We start from the raw sequence: 24,988 nt of genomic DNA, 5'->3' as shown, positions 1-24,988 counted from the left end.
CTCCTCTATTTATAGGCTGAACAGAAGGCTGGACACGGCCCCGTGTCCGCTGGACACGGCCCCGTGCCCGTCTGACACTCTCTCTCCTCATTAATTGTAATTGCGAATTACAATTAATGCGTCTGCTGTACTTTCACCACGCCCCCGTGCCCGCTGGACACGGCCCCGTGGTGGGCAATGGAAGCTTCTACTGGTTTGTCTTTTCTGCTGCTTCCTGGGCACGCCCCCGTGTTCGCTGGACACGGGGCGTGTTCAGACTCTGTTTCTTCTCCTTTGCTTTGGGAGGTGCCGTTGAGGGTCCGGGCAGTCTACTTTTGTTCCTTTTCTTGTATTTATGGTAGAATTAGTTGTCTTTTTGCTTCTTTTGTGATTTTGAGCTCATTTCATCCTGAAAATACAAAAGGAAGACAAAAACACTCTTTTTCCAACATTAGTACTTAAAAAGGGTTAGTTTTATGCCTTAATTGATGTGATTTATATGTTGCATTTTACACACATCAGAGAGCCGTTCTTCTATGGCTCTTGAAGAGGCGAATGCGGAGCGAATTCATTTGGATAAAGTTGTTGCCAGCCTTCAGGTATGTTTCATTACCTCTGTTGTATATTTCCTTCATTATTTTGAAAATGTTTATCGAGTAAACTGTTTTCTGTTTTTTGACAGGCTGAGGTTCAGGCCCGGGAGGTCGCGGTTACAGACCTTACTGCCCGCATGTCTGTTGCGGAGGAGCGGGCTGATGCCGCTGTTGAGGCCAAGGATGCCTTGGTGTCCTCTTTTGACCAGCTGAAGGCTGACCGTGAGTGGTTGCGGACTCACGGTATCGCGCGTGTAAGTATCCGTTGCCTTTATATTTGCTTGGATTATCATCCGAAACTTATGATCTTTCTATTGCAGATTGTTGAGGCTATCATGGATGCCCCTGAGACTGCAGCTGGCTTGGACTTGGTCAAGCAGCGTGCTCGTGACGCTGGTTTTAAAGCTGGTTACAACCGCTGTATTTCCCATATGAACGTCATGTCTATAGGCGGTGATATCGAAGAGCGATCCGGCTTTCGGGACGTGGATACCGAGTCGCTTCTTAAAGCGGCCGAAGTCTCCTTTTATGATACGTCCCTTGCCTGTGTAGAGGAACTGGACAATTGTTTGGAGGCTGCGGACTATGTTGATCGCCTGCGGATGCTTTTTCCGGATGCGGAAGAGGAAGATCCCGCTGGTGGTGCCGGAGGAGATGCGGGAACCAGCGGTACAAAATAGGGTTTAGGTTGGCTAGTGTGCCTCCTGTTTGTTTTCCTCTTGTATAGAATAGGGACTTTATGTAAATTCATTAAGCACCACGTGGGTGCTTGAATTTTTTGAATATAAAGTTTTTTGTTTAGTTTGTACAAGTGTTTTTAATTCTTGCATGTCTGAACGTATGTATGCGTAACTTTACCCATTTGTGAATGGGGTCAAGTATACTCCACACTTTTGTCGTATGAGTACGCGTCAATTCTGTTATTTACCGCGTTAGGGTTTTAGAATTGTGTAAGCTTTGTAAAAGCTTATATATCCGGAACTTTACCCATTTGTGAATGGGGTCAAGTGTACTCCATACCTTTGTCGTATGAGTACGCGTCAATTCCATTGTTTGCCTTTTTGGGCTCAGGAATTGTGTTTAAGTGTTAACAAAAAACTTGTTTATCCGGCCGGATAAATATGCCAGTCTTTTTGCCTTCTGCTGGCCTATTACAATATTTGTGTGTGGTTACCACTTTGTATGGGTATTGCGAATGAAGATTTTGCCAATCTGTTTTTGGGATACCGCAAAGTGGAACACGCATTTTGTAATAGTAATAACAAACAATAATGTATAAAATTGCTTATTTATTTATTTGCAAATGGCCTGCGGCCCGATAGGTTACATAGAGAAATGTAAGAACATGGCTTACATATAACAGCGTCGAAGCTGTTGTGCATTCCATGTTCGTGCGATAGGTTCGCCTTCTAGCGTTTGTAATTTGTACGCGCCTTTCCCTAAGACCTCTTTTATGAGGTAGGGTCCTTCCCACTTGGGGGCAAGTTTGCCTGGGCGCTCGGCATTAGATGCCTCATTGTCGCGTAGGACTTAGTCTCCTGGGTTGAAAGTACAAACGCGGACGCGCGTGTTGTAGTACTTTTCAAGTTTGGATTTATATTTGGCCTCGTTGATGGCAGCGTTTTCGCGCCTTTCTTCCAAGAGGTCCAAATCGATCCTGCGTTCCGTGTTGTTGTCTAGTTTTTCAATAGCCAACATTCTAGGAGAGGGGAGACCTACTTCTGCGGGGATCACCGCTTCTGAACCGTAGACTAGGCTGAAAGGTGTTTCCCCATTGCTTGTTTTTGGGCTTGTACGGTGAGCCCATAAGATACTTGGGAGTTCATCGACCCAGCCACGCCTGGCCGTTCCCAACCGCGCCTTGATCCCTTCGACTAGGCTTTTATTGATACTCTCAACTTGGCCGTTCTCTTGCGGGTGTGCGACTGATGAGAATATGTGCTCAATATGTAGTTCTTCTAGCCATTTTTGAAATTCGTCGGCAGCGAAGTTGGTGCCGTTATCGGTGACTATGCACATTGGTAATCCGAAACGGCAGATGATGTGTTCCCAAATGAACTTTCTTGTTATCATAGCAGTGGTTGAGGCGAGCGGTTTTGCTTCTACCCATTTTGTGAAGTAATCGACCGCTACTATGATAAATTTGACCGCACCCGGAGCGTCAGGGAAGGGTCCCACAACGTCAATTGCCCATTTCTGAAAGGGCCATGCGGTTGTGACGGGGACTAAGTTGTTCTTTGGCCGCAAGGTTTTTGGAGCATGACGTTGACAGTCAATGCATTTGCGCAACTCTTTGACGGCGTCCAGGTGCATGCCGGGCCAGTAATACCCGGTATTCATGATTTTGGCCACTACCATGCATGGTCCAGCATGTATGCCACATATGCCCTCGTGTATCTCTCGGATGAGGTATGTGGCATCCTGCGGGTTGACGCATCGCAGGAGTGGCCCGAGGTATGACTTTCGGTATAAGATACTGTCTCCCATTTGATAATGGCACGCTTTGTATTGTAGCTTGCGTGCCTCTGATTTGCTTTCGGGAGTCACACCTGATTGTAGATATGCGATAATAGGTGTCATCCATGATGTTGTACCGTATTGAATGACATTGACTTGGCGTAGGGGTACCGAGGGATTTTGCAGAATTTCGATGCGCATCTCCTTTGCCAAGTGTTGGAAGCTGGTAGATGCAAGTTTTGATAGTGCATCTGCGGACTTGTTTTCGCTTCGATTAATATGGCGAATATTGAACGAAGCGAATTTGGATATTAGTTGCAGGGCTTGCTCGAGGTAGAGGATCATGATATCCCCTTTTGCGGCATAGTCGCCGCGTATTTGGCCTGCAACTAACAAAGAGTCGACGTGTGCTTCCAGATGTTGCACGCCGATTTTGACTGCTAAACGTAGCCCCGCTAACAGGGCCTCATATTCTGCCTCGTTGTTTGTGCTTTTGAAATCGAGGCGGATTGCATATGTAAGCTCTTGGCCGTCAGGGCTGACGAGTCGCAGACCTGCACCCGCACCTTCCTCGTTGGAGGCACCATCGGTAAATAGTGCCCATGTTTCTGAGGAGGGTGGCGTTGGTGCAGGAGTTTTTGCTTCTTCGCATTCTTGGATGCGATTCACCGGTACTTCGGCGGCGAAATCAGCTAAGATCTGGCCTTTAATTGCGGGGCGCGTTTTATAGTGTATCGTGTGTGCGCCCAGCTCGATTGCCCATTTTGCTAATCTCCCAGAGATGTCTGGTTTGGATAGGATCGGGCCGATCCTGTAATTGGTTAGCACTGTGATGACGTGGTTTACGAAGTAGCGTCGTAACCGTCTTGAAGCGTGCACTAATGCTAGCACCAATTTTTCCATTATTGAGTATCTCGTCTCTGGGTCGTTGAGCATCTTGCTGATGTAATAGATGGGTGTTTGAACCCCCTTTCGCTCCACTATCAATACCGCACCCACCGCGTTATCCGCGGCGGATAGGTATAATATGAGTGGCTCATCCTTGCGTGGTACGGTTAGGGTTGGGAGTTGTATCAAACACTCCTTCATTTCCCGGAAGGCCTGTTCAGCCTCTGCGGTCCACTGGAATTGTTCTCTCTTTGAACAGCTCCGCAGGGTCTTGATGAACGGATAAGATTTAGCTGCATGGTTGGCTAAGAATCTGTTGAGTGCCGCTAGCCTGCCGGCTAGCCGTTGCATATCCTTCATCGATGAAGGCGATGGCATGCGCTCGATCGCCTGGACTTTCTCCGGGTTTACCTTGAATCGATCTTTAGTCACGATGAACCCAAGGAATTTGCCTTCTTCCATTCCAAACGAGCATTTCCCTGGATTGAGCTTTATGTTAACGCTTCGCAGAGTCTGAAATGTTCTTTCAATGTCTGTGAGCATGGTATCCTCTTCCATGCTCATGACGACCAGGTCGTCCATGTAGATTTCGACGCTTTTGCTTATTTGCCCGCGGAAAGTGTCGTTCATCAACTTTTGGTAGGTTGAGCCCGCGTTGCGCAACCCAAACGGCATCTTTATATAACAGTAATTTCCGGTGGGAGTCCGGAATGCCGTTTTGTCTTCATCCTCGATTGCCATTTGTACTTGATGGTACCCTTTGTAGCAATCGAGGAAACACTTCCACCTGAATGGTGCGAGATTATCGACTTTTTCGTCGATTTCTGGAAGCGCGTAACAATCCTTGGGGCAGGCTTTGTTAAGGTCTTTGTAATCGACGCACATGCGCCAGCCCCCGGAAGGTTTCTCTACCATGACTGGGTTGGATAACCAAGTCTGGTATTTGACTTCCCGCAGGATGCCTGCGGAGAGCAGTTCTTCGATCTGCTCTTGCATCGCCTGATTTTTAGCTGACCCAAGGTGGCGTTGGCCTTGGATCACTGGCTTAATACCTGGCAAGGTATTCAAGTGATGTTGCGCAATATCACGTGGGACCCCGGTCATGTCTGCGGGTGTCCACGCGAAGATGTCTTGGTTCCTGAAGAGAAGCTGCTTCAGGTGCGCTTTGGTGGTCGGGGATAAGGCGTGACCCAATGTGACCTTTTGTTCTGGGTATCTCGCGTTGAGAACCCATTTTTCTGGTTGGTCGTTGGGAGTGGTCCTTGCGACCTTGGTCGGACGTACTTCGTCCGACATCATGACGTCCCTGCGGGCATAGATTATCGCGACCCCCGATTCGGTTGGGAAACCAACCGCAGAGTGGGGGACGGATGTAATCATATTGAAATCTCCTTAGGATTCTCTCCCGAGGAGTACGTCATATCTGGAGGTGTGAGGTAAAACCATGAAGTTTACCTCTTCTGTCCTTGTGCGACTTCCGTTGGAAAGACGCACAGGAAAAGTAATCTGGCCCAGGGGAAAGACAGTTTCCCCTGCGAACCCGGTTAACGGGTAATCTACTGCTTGCAACCGATCTTTGTCCTCCTGGTCGAACTGGTTGAAGCATTGTTCGTTGATTATATCAGATGTACTGCCCGGGTCGATGAATAGACGCTCGGTGCAGTAGTGTGCCAGTTGGCCTGAAATAACGACGGCGCGCCTATCGCGCGGTCCGCCTCGGACTTTTGGAAAGACGACTTACTCGTCTTTCCAGTCACATTCTGGCCTTCTTGCCGCTTTGCGCGGCCTGCCTTTGCCTCCGTGGATCATGTGGGTGGAAGTCACGTACATGGTTCTCTTCCCGGAGGAGGTACCTTCGCCATGAGGGGTGATGCGCTTGGTGGGTTTTTGCCCACCTGGCAAAAGGTGTTGCAGTTTCCCCTCCTTTAAGGCCCGCTCAATCTCCAACCGGAGACTGATGCAGTTGTTGGTGGTGTGGCCCGAGTCCTTGTGGTACTCACAGTAGAGTGTGAGGTCCTGATTTTTCTTGGACTTCATTGGTTGGGCCGGTCGCAAGAACTGTGGGTCTGCAAGGAGGACCTCACTTGGCGACATGGTGATCTCGGTCCAGTTGCGGTCCCGAGAATCTTTTTTTTATGCCCGACTGTCTCGGGCGGGGTTGTAGTTCTTTGGGTCGAACGGGTTGGTTCGCGGGAAATACGGTTTGGAAATATCACGATTTCCAACGTCCCGGTTGCGTTTATTGTTCCGCTTGGACCCTTGGTGGGATGTTTCGGCTTGGGGCTTTGCCTTTGCCACGTGCGGTTCAAGTGACCGCTGTGTCTGGGCGTATGTCTTGACTGCGGTCATGACATCCTCCCATTTTTTGGGCAAGCCCTCCTTGCCAGAGATGGTCATGATCATCTCTCTGTCTTTGACGGCCCGGATGAAGTGGTTTCGTGCCATCTGGTCTGCCACGTCACCTATCTCCAGGCACTCTTTATTGTAATGGACGACGAATGCCTCGAGAGATTCGTCGTCCCTTCACCAGATGTTCATGACGTCCAACGAATCACGTTCGTGGTGTCGCTGCTGGCAAAAATGGGCGAGGAACTTGGTACGCAAGTCCTCGAATGAATCCAGTGATCCCACTGGCAAAGAATCGAACCATGCCCTGGCCAGGCCCGTAAGGGTCTGGGGGAAAAAATTACACCAAGTGGGTTCATCCCACTGGCCGTTGATGCCTGCGCCCATAAAGATGTTCATGTGGTCGTCCGGGTCGGTCGAACCACTGTATTTCCCAACGTTGAATGGGAACTTTGTCGTGGTGACCTGGGCGTTGGCGATCCGCGGGCCGAACTTGGAATTTTCGGCCGCTGCCTTTGGCCTGTATGGTTCATTCGCAGGGCGCTTAGCCGCCCTGAGATATGTGTTGCGGGGGTGACTGGGAGGAACATAGTTGCGTCCTCCCGGTCTGCTGCTGGTGTCATGTGAATCCCCACGGTAGGTACGGTCGTCAGGGTCGGTATGACCATACCCTTCGGTGTATGGTAGTGGGCCCAATCGGCTTTGAATGCCTGGGCCGCGTCGGGAGGTTGATCGCCTCCTGTCCTCGCCATGGGGGCCAAGGCGGGTATGCACTGGTCCTCTGGTGTGGGACCCGTACGAGGAATCGTCCTCGTTGAGGGTGTGGACCGAACAGTAAGACGATCCGCGGTCTTCGCGTCGGCTTCTTGAAGCCGGGCGTGAATGTATCCTGCCGTCGTATTGTAAAATACGCTCAGCAGGGGTGTGCGGTGCTGGGGTAGGCCCAGCTTGTATATTCGCTTCCGTACAAGCGCGGTTGTATGCTGCTGTCAGCAGGGCTGCCTGCTGTTCGTACCAGGTATGAACGGTCATGCCTGGTGGGATCACAGATGCGAACTGTGATAAGTCATGTCCAAACATAAAGGAGGGACTCCTTTGTGTGGACGTGCCGATGTGTCCGGGTTGGGAGGTCGAGGCATTGACCCCTACCGGAGGTGGGATTGGGGGATTTGGGTTATCCGTAGTGTTGTTTTGGTGATCAGTCATGATCTTGAGAGAGGGAAAAGGATAGATGAGAAAATGCTAAGAGTAGCGGTGGGCGCCAATGATGAAACAATGGTTAACCGGGCAGGGTTAACACACTGGTCTCGTCAAGAAGGGTTAATCCCTTCCTCTCGAGGATCGCTGGCTGGATCACCGGTGGTTGATCTCCTGCACAAGGAAACAAGCCGTGACTCGTAACAAGGAGGATGGGGTGGGGGGTGCTCCTTGTTACCACTCTCCGGCGTGAGAATCAGTAGTTTGCTTGGGAAGCAAAGTAAGATAGTAGTAGTAGTGAGAGAGTTGTGAAGAGATACCTCAAACCTGGTTTGGGGTTGGTATTTATAGCCGAGGAGTGAAGGAGGAGGATGATGGATGGACTGACGACGTGCTGCACCTTTGCAGGTGTGTCAGGCTTGTCGGTTGTGGAGGTTACGCCACGTCAGTCCATTGCTTACGTAGCTCTGACAGGTAACTGCCATTGGTGCCACTTGCACTGTGGTGTCAGTCCCACTTGTTGAGTGCGTAGGATGCGGATGCGGTGCAAGCCGCATCGCTGCATGCGGTACCGTCTGAGGTTACCGCGTCTCCTACTTGTGATCAAGAAATACGCGAGATGCGGTGCTGGCCGCATCGTCGTCCGCGGAGACTATTTGCCTGCATCCCTTGTCGTGACGAAAATGCCCATATGGTGCGGTGCCAGCCGCACTGTTATGTTCATCTTCTTCTATGCCTAAGGTAAGGCTTTCTTGTATTGATAGAAGTGTTCACTGGACGCGGTGCGAGGCCGCATCGCTGTGAATACTTCCGTTTTCATACACCAGATGTGATGCTATGTCGCATCACTCTACCGTTCTCATGTTCCATGTAAGTCCTCCTTCGTTACTAGATAGATTGAATTCAACCCTTGTGTCGACGCGTTCTCGCGTGGGCACAAGTAGGTTGTTAGCTGGTGGGGGTTTTGATAAGGGTAATGGTCACTCGCGGTCGATGCTGTCGCGAGATCTGGGACCATACCCCTTCAGGTACCTCCTAATATCCAAGCTTTTTCGCAATGGAATGGGGTAGGTTTGATTGGTAGGGTTAAAGACTTTGGTACGCTTACAAATCTTAGGGCTTTGTTGTCGTCTTTGGCTCGAGGGAACGTGTCGATTAAGTACGTGGGGGGTTTTAATGTGATGTTGGTGTTTCGAAGCCAAGAGGAGAAGCAGGTTGCTCTTGACAATAAAGATGTGTGGTTACCGATTTTTGATTCGTTGGAATGTTGGGAGGGACAAGTGTTGCCGTTTGAACGAATTGCAAGGCTGAAAATATTGTTTTTAATGATATTGGGTCGAAAATGGGTACGGTGGTGCAATCGGCTCAGTTCGCAGAATTTGAATAGGATTTGTCATACGCTTTGGTGGGTGTTCTTTGTAACAAAGTGGAAAGAATTAAAGAGAAAGTCGCATTGAAATGGAAGCAGGAGACTTTATCAATTTTGATTGAAGAGGAATGTGGGGAGTGGATACCAGATTGTATAGTGTCTATGGAGGATGATGATGAAACGTCGATTCCGGAGGTTCAGGAAACCGAGGTGCCTAGAGACAGAGATGGGAATATTAGGGAGGGGGAAGTTATTATGGAGGAATCAGGTGTAGGGGGTTATGAGGAGAATGTAGTTGCTAATGGTCAAACAGAGGGGAGTATTCCTAAGGTGATTGAGGTTTTCAATAAGCATTTCAAGGATACTACCCAAGGCAAGGAGAGTAAGAAAAAAGGGGTAAGTTTTCTAGAAAAAAATCAAGAGGTGAAGCATCGGTTTCTCCTTCGGAGCATGATCGGCCGAAGAAAAGGTCCCGGGACGGGGACGATCCATTTGATTTGGATCGGTTCATCTTTAATTTTAATGACGGAGCTAATGGCACGCAAGACGGTGATGAGGAGCATGGATCTCCAATTAATTTCCTTACACCCGATTTGAACCGTGAAATAGTGGTCGAAGATGTGAATCATGCAGGTGCTCATGTGGATTCGGAGCCAGAGACGTTCTCTCAAAGGATCGATGATGAAGTCACGGTTGAGGTTTCAGAAATATTGATTCTTTTGAAGTTAATCTAGCGAATTCTATTGTGGAAGAAGGCTTTCAAGTGGTTAATAAATGAATATATTATCTTTGAACATTAGAGGATTGGGTTCAGGAAGGTTTAGTTCGGATATGAAGAGTGCTTGGGTTCAGAAATTGAGAAATGTTAATGAAGTTGGGTTTCTTATGCTCCAAGAGACTCAATTTAAGTCGATTGGAAATTTGGATGTTAATAAATTTTGGGGTTCGGGTGATTTTCAGTTTGAATGGGTGGGGGCGTCGGGCCGTTCCGGAGGTATTATTTCCTTTTGGGATCCCAAGAGGTTTGTTTTGCATTCGGTTGTCAAGAATCGGTGGTTTGTTGCTATCAAAGGCTCGATAAGGGATAGTGGGAAGATATGTATGGTGATTAATGTGTATTCTCCACAAACTTTGGGTGATAAAAGGTTGCTTTGGGAAGAATTATCTAGGAATATTGGCTCTGATGATAATTATTGGATAGTAGGCGGTGATTGTAACTGTGTTCGTGAGAGTTCGGAAAGGAGGAACTCTAAGTTTAATATGACGGAGGCGAATGAGTTTAATGAATTTCTTGAAGGGTCAGGGTTATATGAATTTGTCTTAAGGGGTATGAAGTTTACATTCAAAGCCGCTGATAAATAGTCGCATAGACAAGATTTTTGTTTCTTGGAACTTTGTTAATGAATGGCCTAATGCGGTGTATCGGACCCTTGCTCGTGATATATCCGATCATTTTCCTTTACTTCTAAAGGTGGAGAATAGGAATTTTGGCGTTAAACCTTTTCAGTTTTTCGATTCTTGGTTACAAAGGGAAGGATTTGAGGAAGTTGTTCTAGGTGGGTTGCAAGATTGCATGGGAAGGGGCCCTCCTGATATAGTTATGTTAAGCAAACTTAAAAGGCTCAAGATGGTAATTAGCAAATGGGCACAACAAATGGTGGCCGGTGAGAAGGAAGAGGAGGCGGGTTTGCGAGCAGAGGTAGAAAATTTGGATTCTATATTGGATGATAGAGATTTAAATGAGGTGGGAAAATAGGTGTACATAGAAGCCAAGAAGCGGGTGTTCGAACTTGAAAGTTTCAGGGTAAACGATCTTAGACAGAGGTCTCGAGTTCGGTGGGCTAAGGATGGGGATGAGAACACGAGATTTTTTCATGGTATGATTAATAGCCGGCGTGTTAGTAATTCTATACCGGGCTTAAATGTGAATGGGAGATGGATTTCTAAACCAACCGAGATAAAAAGAGAAGTGTTCGGTTCTTCAGAGATAAGTTTGTTGAAGACTTAAATGTTCGGCCATATCTTGTGTGTTATGGTATTAAAAAACTTCATGATCAGCAAGCGATTGATATTACTCGTCCATTTTCCGAAAACGAAATTAAAGAAGCGGTGTTTGGTTGCATAATTCTAAAGCTCCTGGTCCAGACGGGTTTAATTTTCGGTTCATTAAAAGATTTTGGCCTTCTCTTGCGGCTGATTTTGTAAGTGTTTTTAATCATTTTTTTCATACGGGTTCGATTACTAAAGAAGTTGGGTCTTCTTTCATCACATTGGTTCCTAACGTGAATGATCCTATTGAGCTTGGTGAATACCGTCCAATTAACTTGATTGGGGTGATTAGTAAAGTTATTTCTAAAGTCCTAGCGAATAGATTGAAGAATGTTATGAACATCATTACTAATGGAACTCAGTCGGCATTTATTTTGGGGAGGTATATATTAGACGGCCCGCTTTTGATCAATGAAATATTGTCGTGGGCCAGGCGAAGTGGGAAAGAGTATTTTTTATTCAAGATCGATTTTGAGAAAGCGTATGATAATGTTAATTGGGGTTTTTTTAATGATGGTTATGAGACAGATGAACTTCCCGGAAACTTGGTGTAAATGGATTTATGGTGTTGTTTCTTCTGCTCGTTCGTCGGTTCTGGTTAATGGGTCTCCGACATTTGAGTTTGGTTGTGGTAAAGGTATCCGCCAAGGTGGTCCCATTTCTCCGTTTCTGTTCATTATTATTATAGAAGCGCTCTCAGGTCTTATTAAAAAAGCGAGTGATATTGGGTCTTTTAATGGGGTGTCTCTCCCTAATGGAGGACCTGTTATTTCTCATCTGTTGTATGTTGATGATGCCATGGTGATGGGCGAGTGGTCGGATTTTAATTTCAAGGCTATGAGGCGTATTTTGAGGATTTTCCATTTGTGTTCTGGTTTGAGAATTAACATTCATAAATCTAATCTTTATGGGGTTGGGAAGAGTTTAGATGAGGTGGGTGTTAAAGCAGTTGAGTCGGGGTGTAGAGCGGGTTCTACTCCGTTTACTTATTTGGGAGTTCAAGTAGGCGCTAATATGGGTCGGATAAATAGTTGGGATCCTGTTGTGAAGGTCTTCAATAATCGGTTATCAAATTGGAAGGCTAAGGTCCTCTCCATTGGCGGGAGGGTTGTTCTTATAAAATCGGTTCTGGAGAGCCTTCTGACGTATTATTTTTCGTTATATAAAGCGCCAGTTGTGGTGGTGAATAAATTGGAGGCTTTGATCAGGAAGTTTCTTTGGGGTGGAAGTGTCGATGTGAATAAAGTTCATTGGGTTGGATGGGAGACGGTTACATGTTCTAAGAAAAATGGTGGTTTGCGCATCAATAGACTAGAGGTAAGTAATGATGCTTTGGTTTTAAAGTGGTTATGGAGATATCTTAAAGAACGAGAAGCGCTTTGGAGGAAAGTTATAGATGCTATTCATGGGTCTCGTAGAAGATGGGATATGTTCCCGTGTAATAATAAGTTTTCAGGAGCATGGACTAAAATAGTCTTGTGCGGTCGAAAGCTAAAAGTGGGAGAGGTTCTGTTTGTTGGAATGATTAAAGGTAGTGTGGGTAATGGTACAAATATAGGGTTTTGGATCAACCCTTGGATCGACCACATGCCTCTTAAACAACGATTTCCGTCTCTATTTCGGCTTGAGTTGGATAATTGGTGTGTGTTGGCAGATAGGATTGAGACTCAAAATGATGGTAATTTGATCACTTGGGATTGGAAGAGATACCCGGCAACTGAGCAAGAGATGATTGAAGTTGTCGAGTGTCAAAGATTGATCACGGGGACTCGTCTTTCACAGGCCGAAGATTCGTGGGTTTGGAGTATTGGCGATTCGAAGGATTACATGGTTAAAGAGGTAAAAGATTGGTTAAAAAACACTGGCTCTGAGGAGGTTAGTAACCGATTTGAATGGTGCAAGTGGATTCCAAGCAAGTGCAATAATTTCATGTGGAGAGCCCTTCTAGACAGAATTCCCACTCGATGTGCGCTTCGTAGAAGGAACATATCGACTGGTCACAGCTGCTGCGTTTTTTGTGAAGATGTCGACGAAACAGCAGATCACTTGTTTACTGTATGCAGGTTTGCGGATGGAGTTTGGAATGGCATCGCTTCTCGGTGCAGGTTACCTCCGATGATTATGTTTTCTATCGATGATATACCGAAGATTGTTGATCAAATGGGCGGCTCAAAGTCTAGGAGAAGCATTGTGTACGGTATTTTTATTATAACGTGTTGGAAAATTTGGAAGGCGATGAACGAAAAGGTTTTTTCCAACATTTCTAGGAGTGTGAGCCATGTTGTTTCGGATGTAAAATCGTTAAGCTTTCTTTGGTATAGAAGTAGGGGTAAGGATGTGGTTGTAGATTGGACAGGTTGGAATTCTTTTTTCCTTGAGCCGATGTAATTGTGTTTGTCCGCGGCTATCTATGTCTTGGAGATAGTCCGTTGATGTTTGTTTAATGAAGTTTTCCTTTCAAAAAAAAGTAAACAACCCCGTAAACTAAACTACTTGAAGAAAAACATTTAAAAATACAAACAAAAGTCAAACATCAAGATACCTACACAGCCTATTTCCAAATTTGGAGGTTCAGTCTTTTAAAACAAACAACAAAAATCAACATCAACAATGAACAAATACATCAACCAATTAGGAACTTTGTTACAATAAATAAAAAGAAACTACGAATTTGGACATGATAACCGATGTTTTACTAATCGTGTGGACTTGTAATGTTTTACACATGGAACACCGTAATCAAGTCTGGCCAACCCAGCACGGACCCGGTTAAGACAATGTAAGTCTGGGCAGACTTTGCTAGGGCCGCCGATTAAGCGGTGTGACATTGGGTCACTCAAAGAGAAAGTCATTGTTCAAAAAAATATTACGAATTTGTTACAATAAATAATATCCCACTTGATTGTAATGTTTCCATTCAGGTCAAAAGCATGTTGTTTTTATCAAAAGCAAATCATATAAGTTATACCTGGAATAATACACATGTATAATGATAAAGTAAACATATGTAATTTTGAGTCGTTTAGTTAATGGGTTGACTCAGTTATCTTTAATCACTAATGGGTCAGACAGGTGAAATAATAAATTAAAAAGAAATGGGTCAAAACGAATTGAAAACCTACAAAAGTGGATTAAACATCACTTTTAATCGTGCTTTGTACAATGCAAAAAATAACATAAATTAGAATATTGTTTATATGAAGTAATTCTTATTGCTGAGAGAACAACTGATATGTAGGTAGTTCCGAACATAGCAACTAATTGATTTATTATACGCCATTATTCAATATGTTGACGAAAATTACAATCATTAACCATACCAATTCCTATTTATTGACTATAATCCACACACAAGACCCTAACAAAATTGCAGTCAATCAAACAAAAGAGAAATATTTAGCTGAAAAACACAACACCTTGTCGAATTTGAGTTGCAATTCTCACAAAGTGCCGTAAACAACCAGACCTTGTCGAATTTAGGTTTCAAGCCTCATAAATGGCTGTAAGAAGCCGGCTATTGACAAAGAAACAAAAGTGGGTATGAGTAAGAAAGCAACAAAAAAGTTTCAGAAACATCAATTAATAATAACAATCGAGAAGCACCGGATAACAAAAATGATATTATTAATTACATTTGTGTCTGATTACAATATCAAATATCCTATTTAATCCCATAAGGTAAATTCCAAATTAAGTAAACATGTTACTCATGATTTTTGCATTAATTTATAAGACATTTATTGAAAATCCCATACCTGATACCTGTACCAGCGATGCACGTCATAATTGCATTGCATTACATGTACCAGTGATGCACGTGATCGTTATCTCCATTCGCATAGTTGCATTTGTTCAATAGGAATCAGTTCGCAAGCAATGAGATGCTAATTTCGACCTGACAAAAACATATGCAAGCAAACTTGCTTGCCAAAACATGGCTGTTAAATGGTACTTGTATCTGCATTTTGAAGGTGATTACCAAATTAACACTTGTCTATAGTGTTCGATAACCTATATCTACTAATGGTTATCAACTTTTTAGGGGTTAAGTAATCAATTTAATACTATGAACAATAAAACTGACCATCAAACGGGGCCCTAGACCCTGCCAATCTAATTGGGCACCCTTACGCTAAGGGGCAGTACTCTGAGGCGTTACCAGCCGTCGTGAACGGTGGCGTTAAGCCACAATATCCGGTCTTACTATCACACCATGTCACTTTCAAGGTCTTAAAAGGTGATTATGAAGTTGAAATGAACATTTAGTACCAGTTACCGGTAACGTACCAATACCAAGCCATTTTTGGTCCATTTCAATACCCACTTTTAGCATCTTTTAGAATCAGTGCTTTCGGTTTTCTGGGTTGGTTTGCCATCGAATAATGTCACTATACCATACAGTCCACTTTCTGTACCGGTACCCACTTTTTTACGTTTTTTTAAGAATCGATGCATTCGGTTCTTTACCGATACAATACCGAGCTCGTCCCTAGATTCATTAGCACAATACATTATCAACTGATTCATCAGTACAATATGAAGTTGCTGCTTAAGCTGTCCTCAAGACTTAAACATTAAAACAGGCCTAAAAACACATCTCTCTTCTCCCCCTCTTTTAATTGGATTTTTTTTGCAGAAATAGGGGGTTTGAACCACAAAAGAGTGCCATTAGGTGGTTTTGAAAGTTATGAGTGATATTAGGTAGTTTGTTCTTCGAAACAGCAACTTCTACACAAGTTCTACCAAAAGCTGCAGGCTTCTTACAACTCCCTGCAAAAGGTCTGAAGTCCGCTGAATCAATTCACCAACATTTGAAGTTAGCTGATTTGATCTGCAAGTTATAATGAAGTCCGCTGTAGATACAAATAAGTTAAACAAGTCCGCTGAACGGAACCAATAACTTAAAGAAGTTCGCAAAAAGCCCGCCCCCTGTTAGATAATCTTGACGGGTCGACGGGTACGGGTCATGAAACGGGTCAGCAGGTGTCTTTATGGGTCAAGTCAATAAGCGTTAATTTTAGTCATGTGTTTATTAGTTTGTTGAGTCAAGTGTGGTTGAATAAATCTATCTAAACTTGGTCATGCAAGTTTTCGTAGAGTAGTTTGTTTAGAGTTTTGTTTTAAAGGTGAGTGTTTTGTCCGGGTAATAGGGAGTGTTCCATGTGATTACCTTTTTTTTTGAACGTCCAACATAAGAATCGCCGGGTACTCCGTACGCGGCACCCATTGGCCGAAAGGTAGCCCGCGGCAGCCCAACCTGCACGCACGGAGCCCCTAGCCCACCATGCCACCAGTTCCGGGGAAAACCCGACCCTGCACCCGCCCGAGGGCACGACAATGCAGAGCCGGTAAAACCCGGGTGGATCAGGAATCGAACTTGAGACCTTTCAGTCAAAAGTCTTCCCTCATTTCCATAACCACTAAGCTATTTAAGGCATGAGTTATTGAATAAAAATACCTGTTTCTTGTTCACTTTTTCTTCTCTGCAAATTCGCGGACTTCTATAGCTCGTGATCCAGTTCAGCGATCTTCTGTATGTTGTGCAGGAATGTGTCATATGTTGGTTGCAGCCTTTTGCAGAATTTTACTCATAAATTTGTAATACACCTAAAATAGCACTCCTTAGGGGACCCCCTATTTCGGCCAAAAACTCCTTTAATTGCCTTTTAAACTGATCTTTTTCATCTAACCAATATTCACCAATTCAATTCCAAATGTAACAATATTTTATTCTGAAGTTATACAACTGAATCTAACATTTCTTTAACAATTCCATCCTCACCTTTCATAAACACAGTGACAACAAACTATCCACTGTTTCAACGCATTCAAGTCACTAAACTTAAATATAAACAAATAAATCAGTATTTCACGAAAATCAAAACGACTGGAATCTAAAGATCAAGAAAAAACAGATCTTAGTTTAAATTACCGTAGACGAGTGTTGTGGCAAACAAATAGCGAGTGTTTTTAGGTAGAGCAGAGATCGGTTACAAGTGACGGCGTTTCTAAATCTCAAGAACACGACATGTCTCGAGAAAAATAACTCGTAATCATGACGTGTTCCTGAGCTTTAAGAATCGCCGGCATCGTATGAGATGTTCAGATGTTTGGTTTGGTCGATATCTGAGGATTTTTAAAGAGGTTGAAATGAACGAATCTTGCAAACCCTAGCCGACACGCTTTCTTTAAGTTACAGAAACCGTCCTTCAACTACTCACCAACTTGCAATTTGGCTTAACAATATTTTTACGTGACCATTTAATATTGAAATTTTTTTTTTTCAAACATTAAACTTACAAAGCCTTCACCGTCAACAATCTCCTTCCATCAACGTTTTCCCGCCTTCAGGTTAGGGAGAAGAACCGATCCACGTTCCTGAACGGTGGTGTTGCCGCCGCCATGGAACCACCGTGGCCGGCACCTCCTTTTTACTCTCTCTAACCTCTAACTCTTTGTCTCTCAACTCGGACCCAAGCCCAGCCCAAGGTGGGCGGTCGCACCCCAGGGAAAAAAAAAAATTAGTGCTAATTTCTGTCGAAAATCCCGTCCGCACCCCTTGGAATTTTTCGACCGCACCCCTTGAAATTTTTTGTCCGCACCCCTTAGGTAAAAAGTGTTATCAATTTATATTTTAAATTTTTTTAGTAAACTCTTATTTAAATAAATACTACCTAAATTATATAACTTTTAATACCTAACTAACTAAACCCAAATCTTCGATGATGCGTCGGTGAGACCGGAGAGGATCATTGGCAACATTAAATCGTTAAGTTACTTGTGGGTTAGAAATGGCTGTCTTTTGATGTTTGATTCTGTTTTTTTTTTTGGCCCGTTCCTAGCGGCTTGCTAGGGGGCGTGTTTTAATGAAATGTGTCGTTTGAAAAAAAAACTGACTAAACCCAAATACCCATACCTTTACCCACTTATAATTCCTAACTAGCTATCCCACTAAGTCTTAACTCATTAACCATACCCAACAATATTTCAAACTATAATAAAATAACTAAAGCCCAAAACCTTTAGAAATTCTCTTTCTCTCTCTTACGTCCCTGCACTGCCAACGAACAACATCACCCAGCGACAACAGTCCAGCAGCCGGCGACCACCGTAATCAGCCACCATACCACCGTCGTTCGACACCAAATCTAACTGGAATCCGAACACGGGTAAGTTTCTTTGTTATTTTGATGATTTTGGTTGATATTATAGGAGAAAAAGGGTAAGAAAGTTGTTAAATAGGTTTGAAATTTTGTGTGTTTTGACTTTGTTTATGGTTGTTTAGATGATTTTTAGGGTGATTATGTTGTTTATATATTTTTAGGGTGATTACAACTTACGTTATGATTTCTAGGGCTTGAATAGTTGAAAATTAGAATTGAAACATTATGTTATGTAGCGATGAACTTATGTTATATAGAGAAAGAATTGCTTAAGAAATTAGCTTTAGATGATGTTTTAGATAGATTTCAAAAAATGAAAACCCGTAGGGCGTCGACGTTTTAACTATGTTTGTAACAAGGTTTGACATGTTTTTGAAGATTATATAAATTTAGTTTGATGTTCGTTTGTTTTACATGACCCGACTCGACCCGATACGAACCGATTTTTTACTTAAATACCTAGGGGCCTAAAATTTTTAAAAATGATCCGCACCCCCCATGGAAAAATTCCTGGGTCCGCCACTGCTCAACTGCTCTTTTTTCTATTTCTATGTCTCTCTTCCGATTAATTTGAACAAAGGTGGTTTCATAGAGATAAGCAGTGGTGGTGCCATGGTGGTGGTAAATATTAACTTTTTTTGTCAACGAGTTTCTTTTTCAAGTCTGCCATGGCTCTTGTTTCAAGTAATTGGGTTGGTGGCATAACCGTAATTAACAATCAAAATTTGTCCAATTTGTACACTGTAGATAAGACCTACGCAATTTGTTAGGGTGAACGGGGTGGAAGCGGGTGGTGTGCGGAGATGAGGTTTGCCTCACGGTGAATGTGCCCCCTTTGAAGGAATGCTGCACGGTGAAGGAGGTGTGCGGGGAAGAGTTGTCGCATGCGGGGAAGATGAGGGAGAGGGGGTAGTGGTGGGCCCCATTCTCTTTCAACCAATCATGCCTTTTTTTAAAAAATGGTTTTGGTGAAACCACTCCTGTGTTTTTTGGGCAAGAGTGGTGCATGAGAAAGGAATTAACATAGCACATCATGATTGGGTGGGTGAAAATTTCCCTCCATCTCATGAGAGGTGCACCCCCTTCAACCTTATATATAGTCAGTGTTGTAAAAATTGCGACTAGTCGGTGACTAATTATATATAGTCAGTGTTGTAAAAATTGCGACTAGTCGGTGACTAATCGTTAGTCGGGCCTAGTCGGACCTAGTCGGCCAGCCAAAAATCGGCGATTCCGGCAAAAAACCTGTAGATTCCGGCCAAAATCTCTTGTATACTTAAAAAATAGTCGAGTAAGAGTTAAAACCTAGGTACTTAAAATATTAACCTATAAAAATATGTATATGTATACATAAAACTGAAAATCACATATAAAAAACCCGATCCGATTAATCCCGAGTAGTCGCTAGTCCCCACCTCACCGGCCAACTAGCGACTAGCGAGTTCTCCAACCTTGTATATAGTAATGAAAACTTGCGTCCAACGTTTTTAATTTCACAAAATCTTGACCGAATAATACCGATTTGCATCCAGGGTGCAGGACCATAATGTAACACCCTGCGTTTTCAAACATCCTACATTTAGAAACCTTACGTGAAATTCTATCTTTGGAAATATTGTGTTCTTATAACCATTCTTTCATCGTAATCGTTGTAAAATACGGAACTTGCTTCGTAAATAAAACTTGTACATTACACTTTTTACCTAGTTAAATCATGTTTTATTTCATATTTCACCTTGTTACAAGTTAGGGGGAACATTGTTGCATATTATTACACAACTTAATTAACAAAATTACTCATTATAATGTTTTAAAAAAATAAAAAAATAAAGAAATATGGCAGCCCAATTCAGCAAAATTCAGCCCCATATAGTTGGGTTTTGTGGGCTAGTTTCAAGGTGTAACCCCTTCTAAACACTTCCAAAGCCCAACCCATTAAAACCCTAATCCTTCCCCCTATAAATACCACTTATAACCAGCCTCCCTACCACTTTTGCAACCCTAAAAACTCACAAAACATCCACCAAACCGTAGCTGAAAGCAAGGGTTCGAGTAGATTGACACCCCTTCACGAAAATGAGCATAACTCACTCAATTCTTATCCGATTCACTCGATTCTTTTTCCTACTTGCTTGTGTAATCATGGGGTTCGATTCCTAGACTTCTCCTTGGAGAAATCAGACCTGGAAATGCCCCGAAATCGTCCATAAACTTTCTGTTTGTTTTTATGTTCATCAAAAACTTGTTTAAACCTATGTAACTTGTGTTCAACACATCTCATACCTATGTCCTAATGCTTACAACTTATCCCATGGTTGGTTAAGCTTAAAAACAAGGTTGAGACATTTAAAATCAGAGGATTAAACCTCATAAACTTGGTGTTTTGTTTAGGGTTTCAACCCACAAATCATGTCAAACATAGCCTTTGATACATGAGTGATTATGGAACAACTTGGGTTGTCCTACATACAATCCTCACATGATTTGATGATTTCTCAATAGTTAGGTTGTTTATGTTATTGTGCAAATCCTAGTTCGTGACCCTCCTTGGTTGTTGTTACACCAAGTGAAGTGGTGAACATTCAAGGGGTTCCTAAATGGAAGCATGTCCTTCCTACCCCATACATGACATCTATGATAACACGAGGTGCCTATATGAAGATTCTAATCTTCTACCTCCTACTTGAATTATTGGACTAAATAATATGTAGTACTTAACCTAGATATATATATATACACTCATTCGAACCTTTAATGTTGAACTCATGTTTATATGTTAAAGTAGTAGAACATCACCTAAGACCTAAACCTTGTTGTGATTCTTATGGGTGTTCAACTCATGAAAATATTATCATAACCCTTGTGGTTACCAAGTGTCATACAAGTGTTATGGGTTGAAGATGATTACTTTCACATGCTATTCTCATATCTTACTTTTATGCTGTTTTTAAATACCGAATCTCGACTCTAAGCATACATGAACTTTAACCCTACACATTCAACCTTCTAACCTCATCAACTCGTCAACAATTGGATAATCGGAAAACATATGCAAACTTTGTGAGTATACTCGTACTTTTCCCCTTTTACTTTTACCACTTTTGGGGTGTAACATGTTTACCTATTGAAACTTACACATGAACTTTTGTCTAAACACACGAACATTCCTATAACAATGCTTGTATATGTGATGGCTTGATACTTTAAATTTGGGTGATTCTTATGTGTTGAACTTATCATTAACTTCGTACGAGCCAAACCTTGACATATGTAGCGCTATAGGATTAACGACCCGCCTCTACTGAAACTTTGGTTATGTCATGAGCAAGTTGCGTTTTCTTGGTTTGATATGTTAGACACATGCCATATTTAATGTTTATCTTGAATCGCATGCTTGCTATGAGGAATTGTTCACACTTTTATCTTATGCTATGTATGTACCAAACTTGTATACTCGCATTTGCTTTTGCATTGAATTATTTTAAACATGTTACAGGTTGATGAGGACGATGCTAAGAAAAGAAGTAGCGTTGATGCCTAGATACACATATAGACGTTAGGGTTTAATATGTTGTATCAAATTTTGTTATGTTATCATGTTGTTATGTTAAACTTGTTGTATTTGAATTTCTTGTAATGTTGACTATTTGAAGTTATGAAATGAAATGAAATTTGGAATTTCTAAATATTGTCACAAATAGCGTTATGATGTCTCTAGCAATCTTCACACTTCGTCTCATCCCGATGTTTCCGCCATTGGTTGGGGTGTGACAGATTGGTATCAGAGCCATAACTATAGGGAATTAGGAAAAGTAGGAATGCTTTAGCCTAGTCTATAGTTTTAGAACCTTATTCGTATGCTTTGCTTGGACTACTACATGATACTTTATTTGTTACTTATTTGATACTTTTAAACATGTATGTTACTCATGTGTAATATTCGACATGTTATTCTTACGCATTAATGCTTGTTTTATTATGTGTTAACACTTGTTTCGTTGTTCGATTCTTTATGTGTTATTCTTGACATATTTCTCTATGTGTTAATACTTGTTTTATTTCATTATTTAAGTATCATCCTTGATATGCTTTCTTATGTGTTTATACTTGTTTGTGTATCTCCTTCGACATACACTTCCCTCATGCATTTTACTCGATTATTCTAAATCCAACAACACTCATATTGTACAAATGAGACGAATTCACCAAAATAGGCGTGAAACCCACAATTTGGTGAACGACTTTCAATCTACCTATTCTTTTTTTTTACACGAGATATCGCGATTAAGCTAGGAGTGAAATCCACATCTTAATGGTAAATCTCAAATTTCAAGTTCTAGTGGACCCTCGTCAACACGTCGAAATTAAATTTTGACCCGACGAGTACCAACCACACTTAGGATACGAAATCGTCAAGTTAGGGGTGAAACCCGCACCTTGTCGACTAGTTCCACTCCTTGGCATTTTTTTCATAAATCCCGCCAAGTCTCGAAATTTCGATTGATTTGGGACATGTAGTAACCGGAAGGGTAAATACCGTTAACCGACTTGTCGGCGAGAGTATTTTACCTATTAGGCCAAAACATGCTCCTCAAACTCAAAAGACTTTTCGACCACTTTGGTTAGTCAAAGTTCCATTTTGGAACACTCCAAACTTTGGTCAAACATGTGTTTCTATTGTTCATTTTATACGATGCAATCTTTCAACCTCGAGTTTACCTTTGATTTCTCTTTTCACACGCACAACATATCGAACCTTTTCGATACATTTATATATGCATGATTTTCATATAATTTAAATTCATATTCCTTGTAACAACTAGTGGAGAGGTATCATCGAGATTGGAGTGATTTCCTTACCTTGACGATTAACTCCACTCCCCTTTTTCTTAAAAACGACCTCACCAACGAGTTAGGGGTGATTCCCTAACTTAGGTGACCGTTACCAAAACTTCTCTTTCGAAACATCTTATTATGCAAACTCGATCATACTTTATACCCAAATTGTTTAATGTTATTTAAAAATACTCACTCATACAGATTTCGAAATACATTGTTTTATCAAAAGTACTTTTTATTCTACAATCTATTTTCACTCGACTCATATACGCGAAATTCATAATCATGTCTTAAAACGTTTTATTGCTCGAACTTCAAAACCTTACGAAATGCTACCTATCAATTTAATCGGTTCAATGAAACTCTTGCCCATGAACTTCATATTCGACTTAATCACTAAAACACGCCCACCTTCTACTTTTAATCAAAATCCAACCAACCTTTCCCGAATACTTATAAGATCTTATAGAAGTTATATGATTGTTTTACCAAATACCATTTCCAACACCAACAAATCAATTGTTATTTTATTTTTATTTCTAAGTCCTTTTGCTAAATTTCCCTTCTAAAGATCCTAGTTTTCACAAGGACCTCCTAAATTCATAATTTCTTATTTGATGAAACGAACTTACTTTTTAACGAAACCTTTTTCCTACACCGATTTACAAAACACGCGGGCAAGAAGTCTTCATGGGAACCGACAATCTTTGACTTACATGAATTTTTTTTTTAACAAAAGTAGCATTTCAATCATTACAAAAATACATTAAGCTTAACCAATTAGTACTTTATATCCTCTTACATACACAATTATATTCTACCCTTCCAATCAAGGTCAACCTAATTTTGATTCGATAAACTCAATGTTTCATTTAAACAACTATACATGCATATCATCGTACATATTTTGGTCGATACCTCGCGATAGCATCATTTATATAATTCGTATTTACATACTCGACCTTTTGAATGTTATACACTTAGATCCGTGATGTCCCAACAAACCCTATATACGCAATATTTGTTTTTCATACCTACACCTATGTTCATACGTCTTATGCTTGTACTTATACGCATACTACTTATACGTTTTACGCTTCTACTTGTACACATACTACTTACACGTTTTATGTTTATGCTCATACATACATGCGTATTCATACTTAAACTAATGCTCATACTTTCATCCTTACTCATGATTCATACATTCGTACCTATACGCGAGCGCAACCCGAGGGATTCGCTTGCGTGGGTCCCACACATACTTAAACATGGACTTGCTTATAGACTACATTCTTGTACGTACACATTCTAAATTTTTTTATGTATACCCCGATTCATACACAACTAGTACAAGCTATGCGGATCATGCGACGATCAAAATAATCACGGGTGCACACGGGATTATAGTGATAGGCGTATGAGAACCATAGAGTGTACTACTGTGTATGGTAAGACACGGAACGTAACATGGCCCCGAGTAACGAAACGGACGTAATGTGGTTAAAACATGGTGGATACGCCGCTGGTACTTCCTATATATAAGTGTTTTCACCATGTTACCAAACTTTCGTAAAACGTGCCATGAGAAATTCAGTGTTTTACAGACCTCTTGGACCTAATACAAGCTTTAAGCAACTCACAAACACATTATGTCCGATTATCCATGACGAGACTTCATCCTTAACATGCTACTTTCATCTATCTAATGCCCATATCATTCGTATACTTGCGTTCATTTAGTGTCAATCGTTCGCCCCATGCTCCTATTTCCTTCCTTTCATACGAACCTCGTTCACAATCAAGCTCGTTTAAGCATTCAAATCCTAATTTATCTTATCACCCTTAGAACTTTCTGATTTTTAGCCATTTCAAATCGTTTTACCTATACCTGTTTACCCCTGCTTATGCCTCAAACCCATTTCGGCTCGACAAATCATTTTACAAACTTATCTTTATCTTCCCAAAATCTCGTACTTTTCAAAACGTTTCAAAATCTCAAGTCTCGAACTGTTACCAAAACTCTTTAAATCTACCTCTAAATAAATTTCGGGACGAAATTTCCTAAAGGAGGGGAGACTGTAACGCCCTGCGTTTTCAAACATCCT

At 42.1% G+C, this 24,988-nt stretch overlaps 2 protein-coding genes and 1 long non-coding RNA gene across 5 annotated transcripts; 2 read left to right on the top strand and 1 right to left on the bottom strand.

The window, feature by feature from the left end:
• The first annotated feature begins 610 nt into the window (after positions 1–610).
• LOC118482079 lies at positions 611–1,311 on the top strand. The gene is made up of 2 exons (XM_035977548.1): positions 611–826; positions 893–1,311. The coding sequence occupies exons 1-2, from the start codon at positions 710–712 to the stop codon at positions 1,250–1,252; spliced, it is 477 nt and encodes a 158-aa protein (XP_035833441.1). The 5' UTR covers positions 611–709; the 3' UTR covers positions 1,253–1,311.
• Positions 1,312–9,603: 8,292 nt separating this feature from the next.
• Positions 9,604–10,585, top strand: LOC110876248. The gene is made up of 2 exons (XM_022124427.1): positions 9,604–10,156; positions 10,200–10,585. The coding sequence occupies exons 1-2, from the start codon at positions 9,604–9,606 to the stop codon at positions 10,583–10,585; spliced, it is 939 nt and encodes a 312-aa protein (XP_021980119.1).
• Positions 10,586–14,111: 3,526 nt separating this feature from the next.
• On the bottom strand, positions 14,112–17,044 carry LOC118482078. 3 transcript variants are annotated; one of them, XR_004867094.1, is made up of 3 exons: positions 16,811–17,044; positions 14,634–16,719; positions 14,112–14,392 (listed from the first exon to the last, which is right to left on the bottom strand). It is a non-coding gene; the product is annotated as an uncharacterized LOC118482078 (long non-coding RNA). The 3 variants fall into 3 exon arrangements; XR_004867095.1 differs by having other exon boundaries at positions 14,634–16,714; XR_004867096.1 differs by having other exon boundaries at positions 14,634–16,563; positions 16,661–17,043.
• Positions 17,045–24,988: the final 7,944 nt, after the last annotated feature.

This window comes from Helianthus annuus, chromosome 9 (genome assembly GCF_002127325.2).
Source record: "Helianthus annuus cultivar XRQ/B chromosome 9, HanXRQr2.0-SUNRISE, whole genome shotgun sequence".
NCBI lineage: Eukaryota > Viridiplantae > Streptophyta > Magnoliopsida > Asterales > Asteraceae > Helianthus > Helianthus annuus.
The sequence above is the reverse complement of the archived record's forward strand: the minus strand, read 5'-3'. Positions and strand labels throughout refer to the sequence as shown.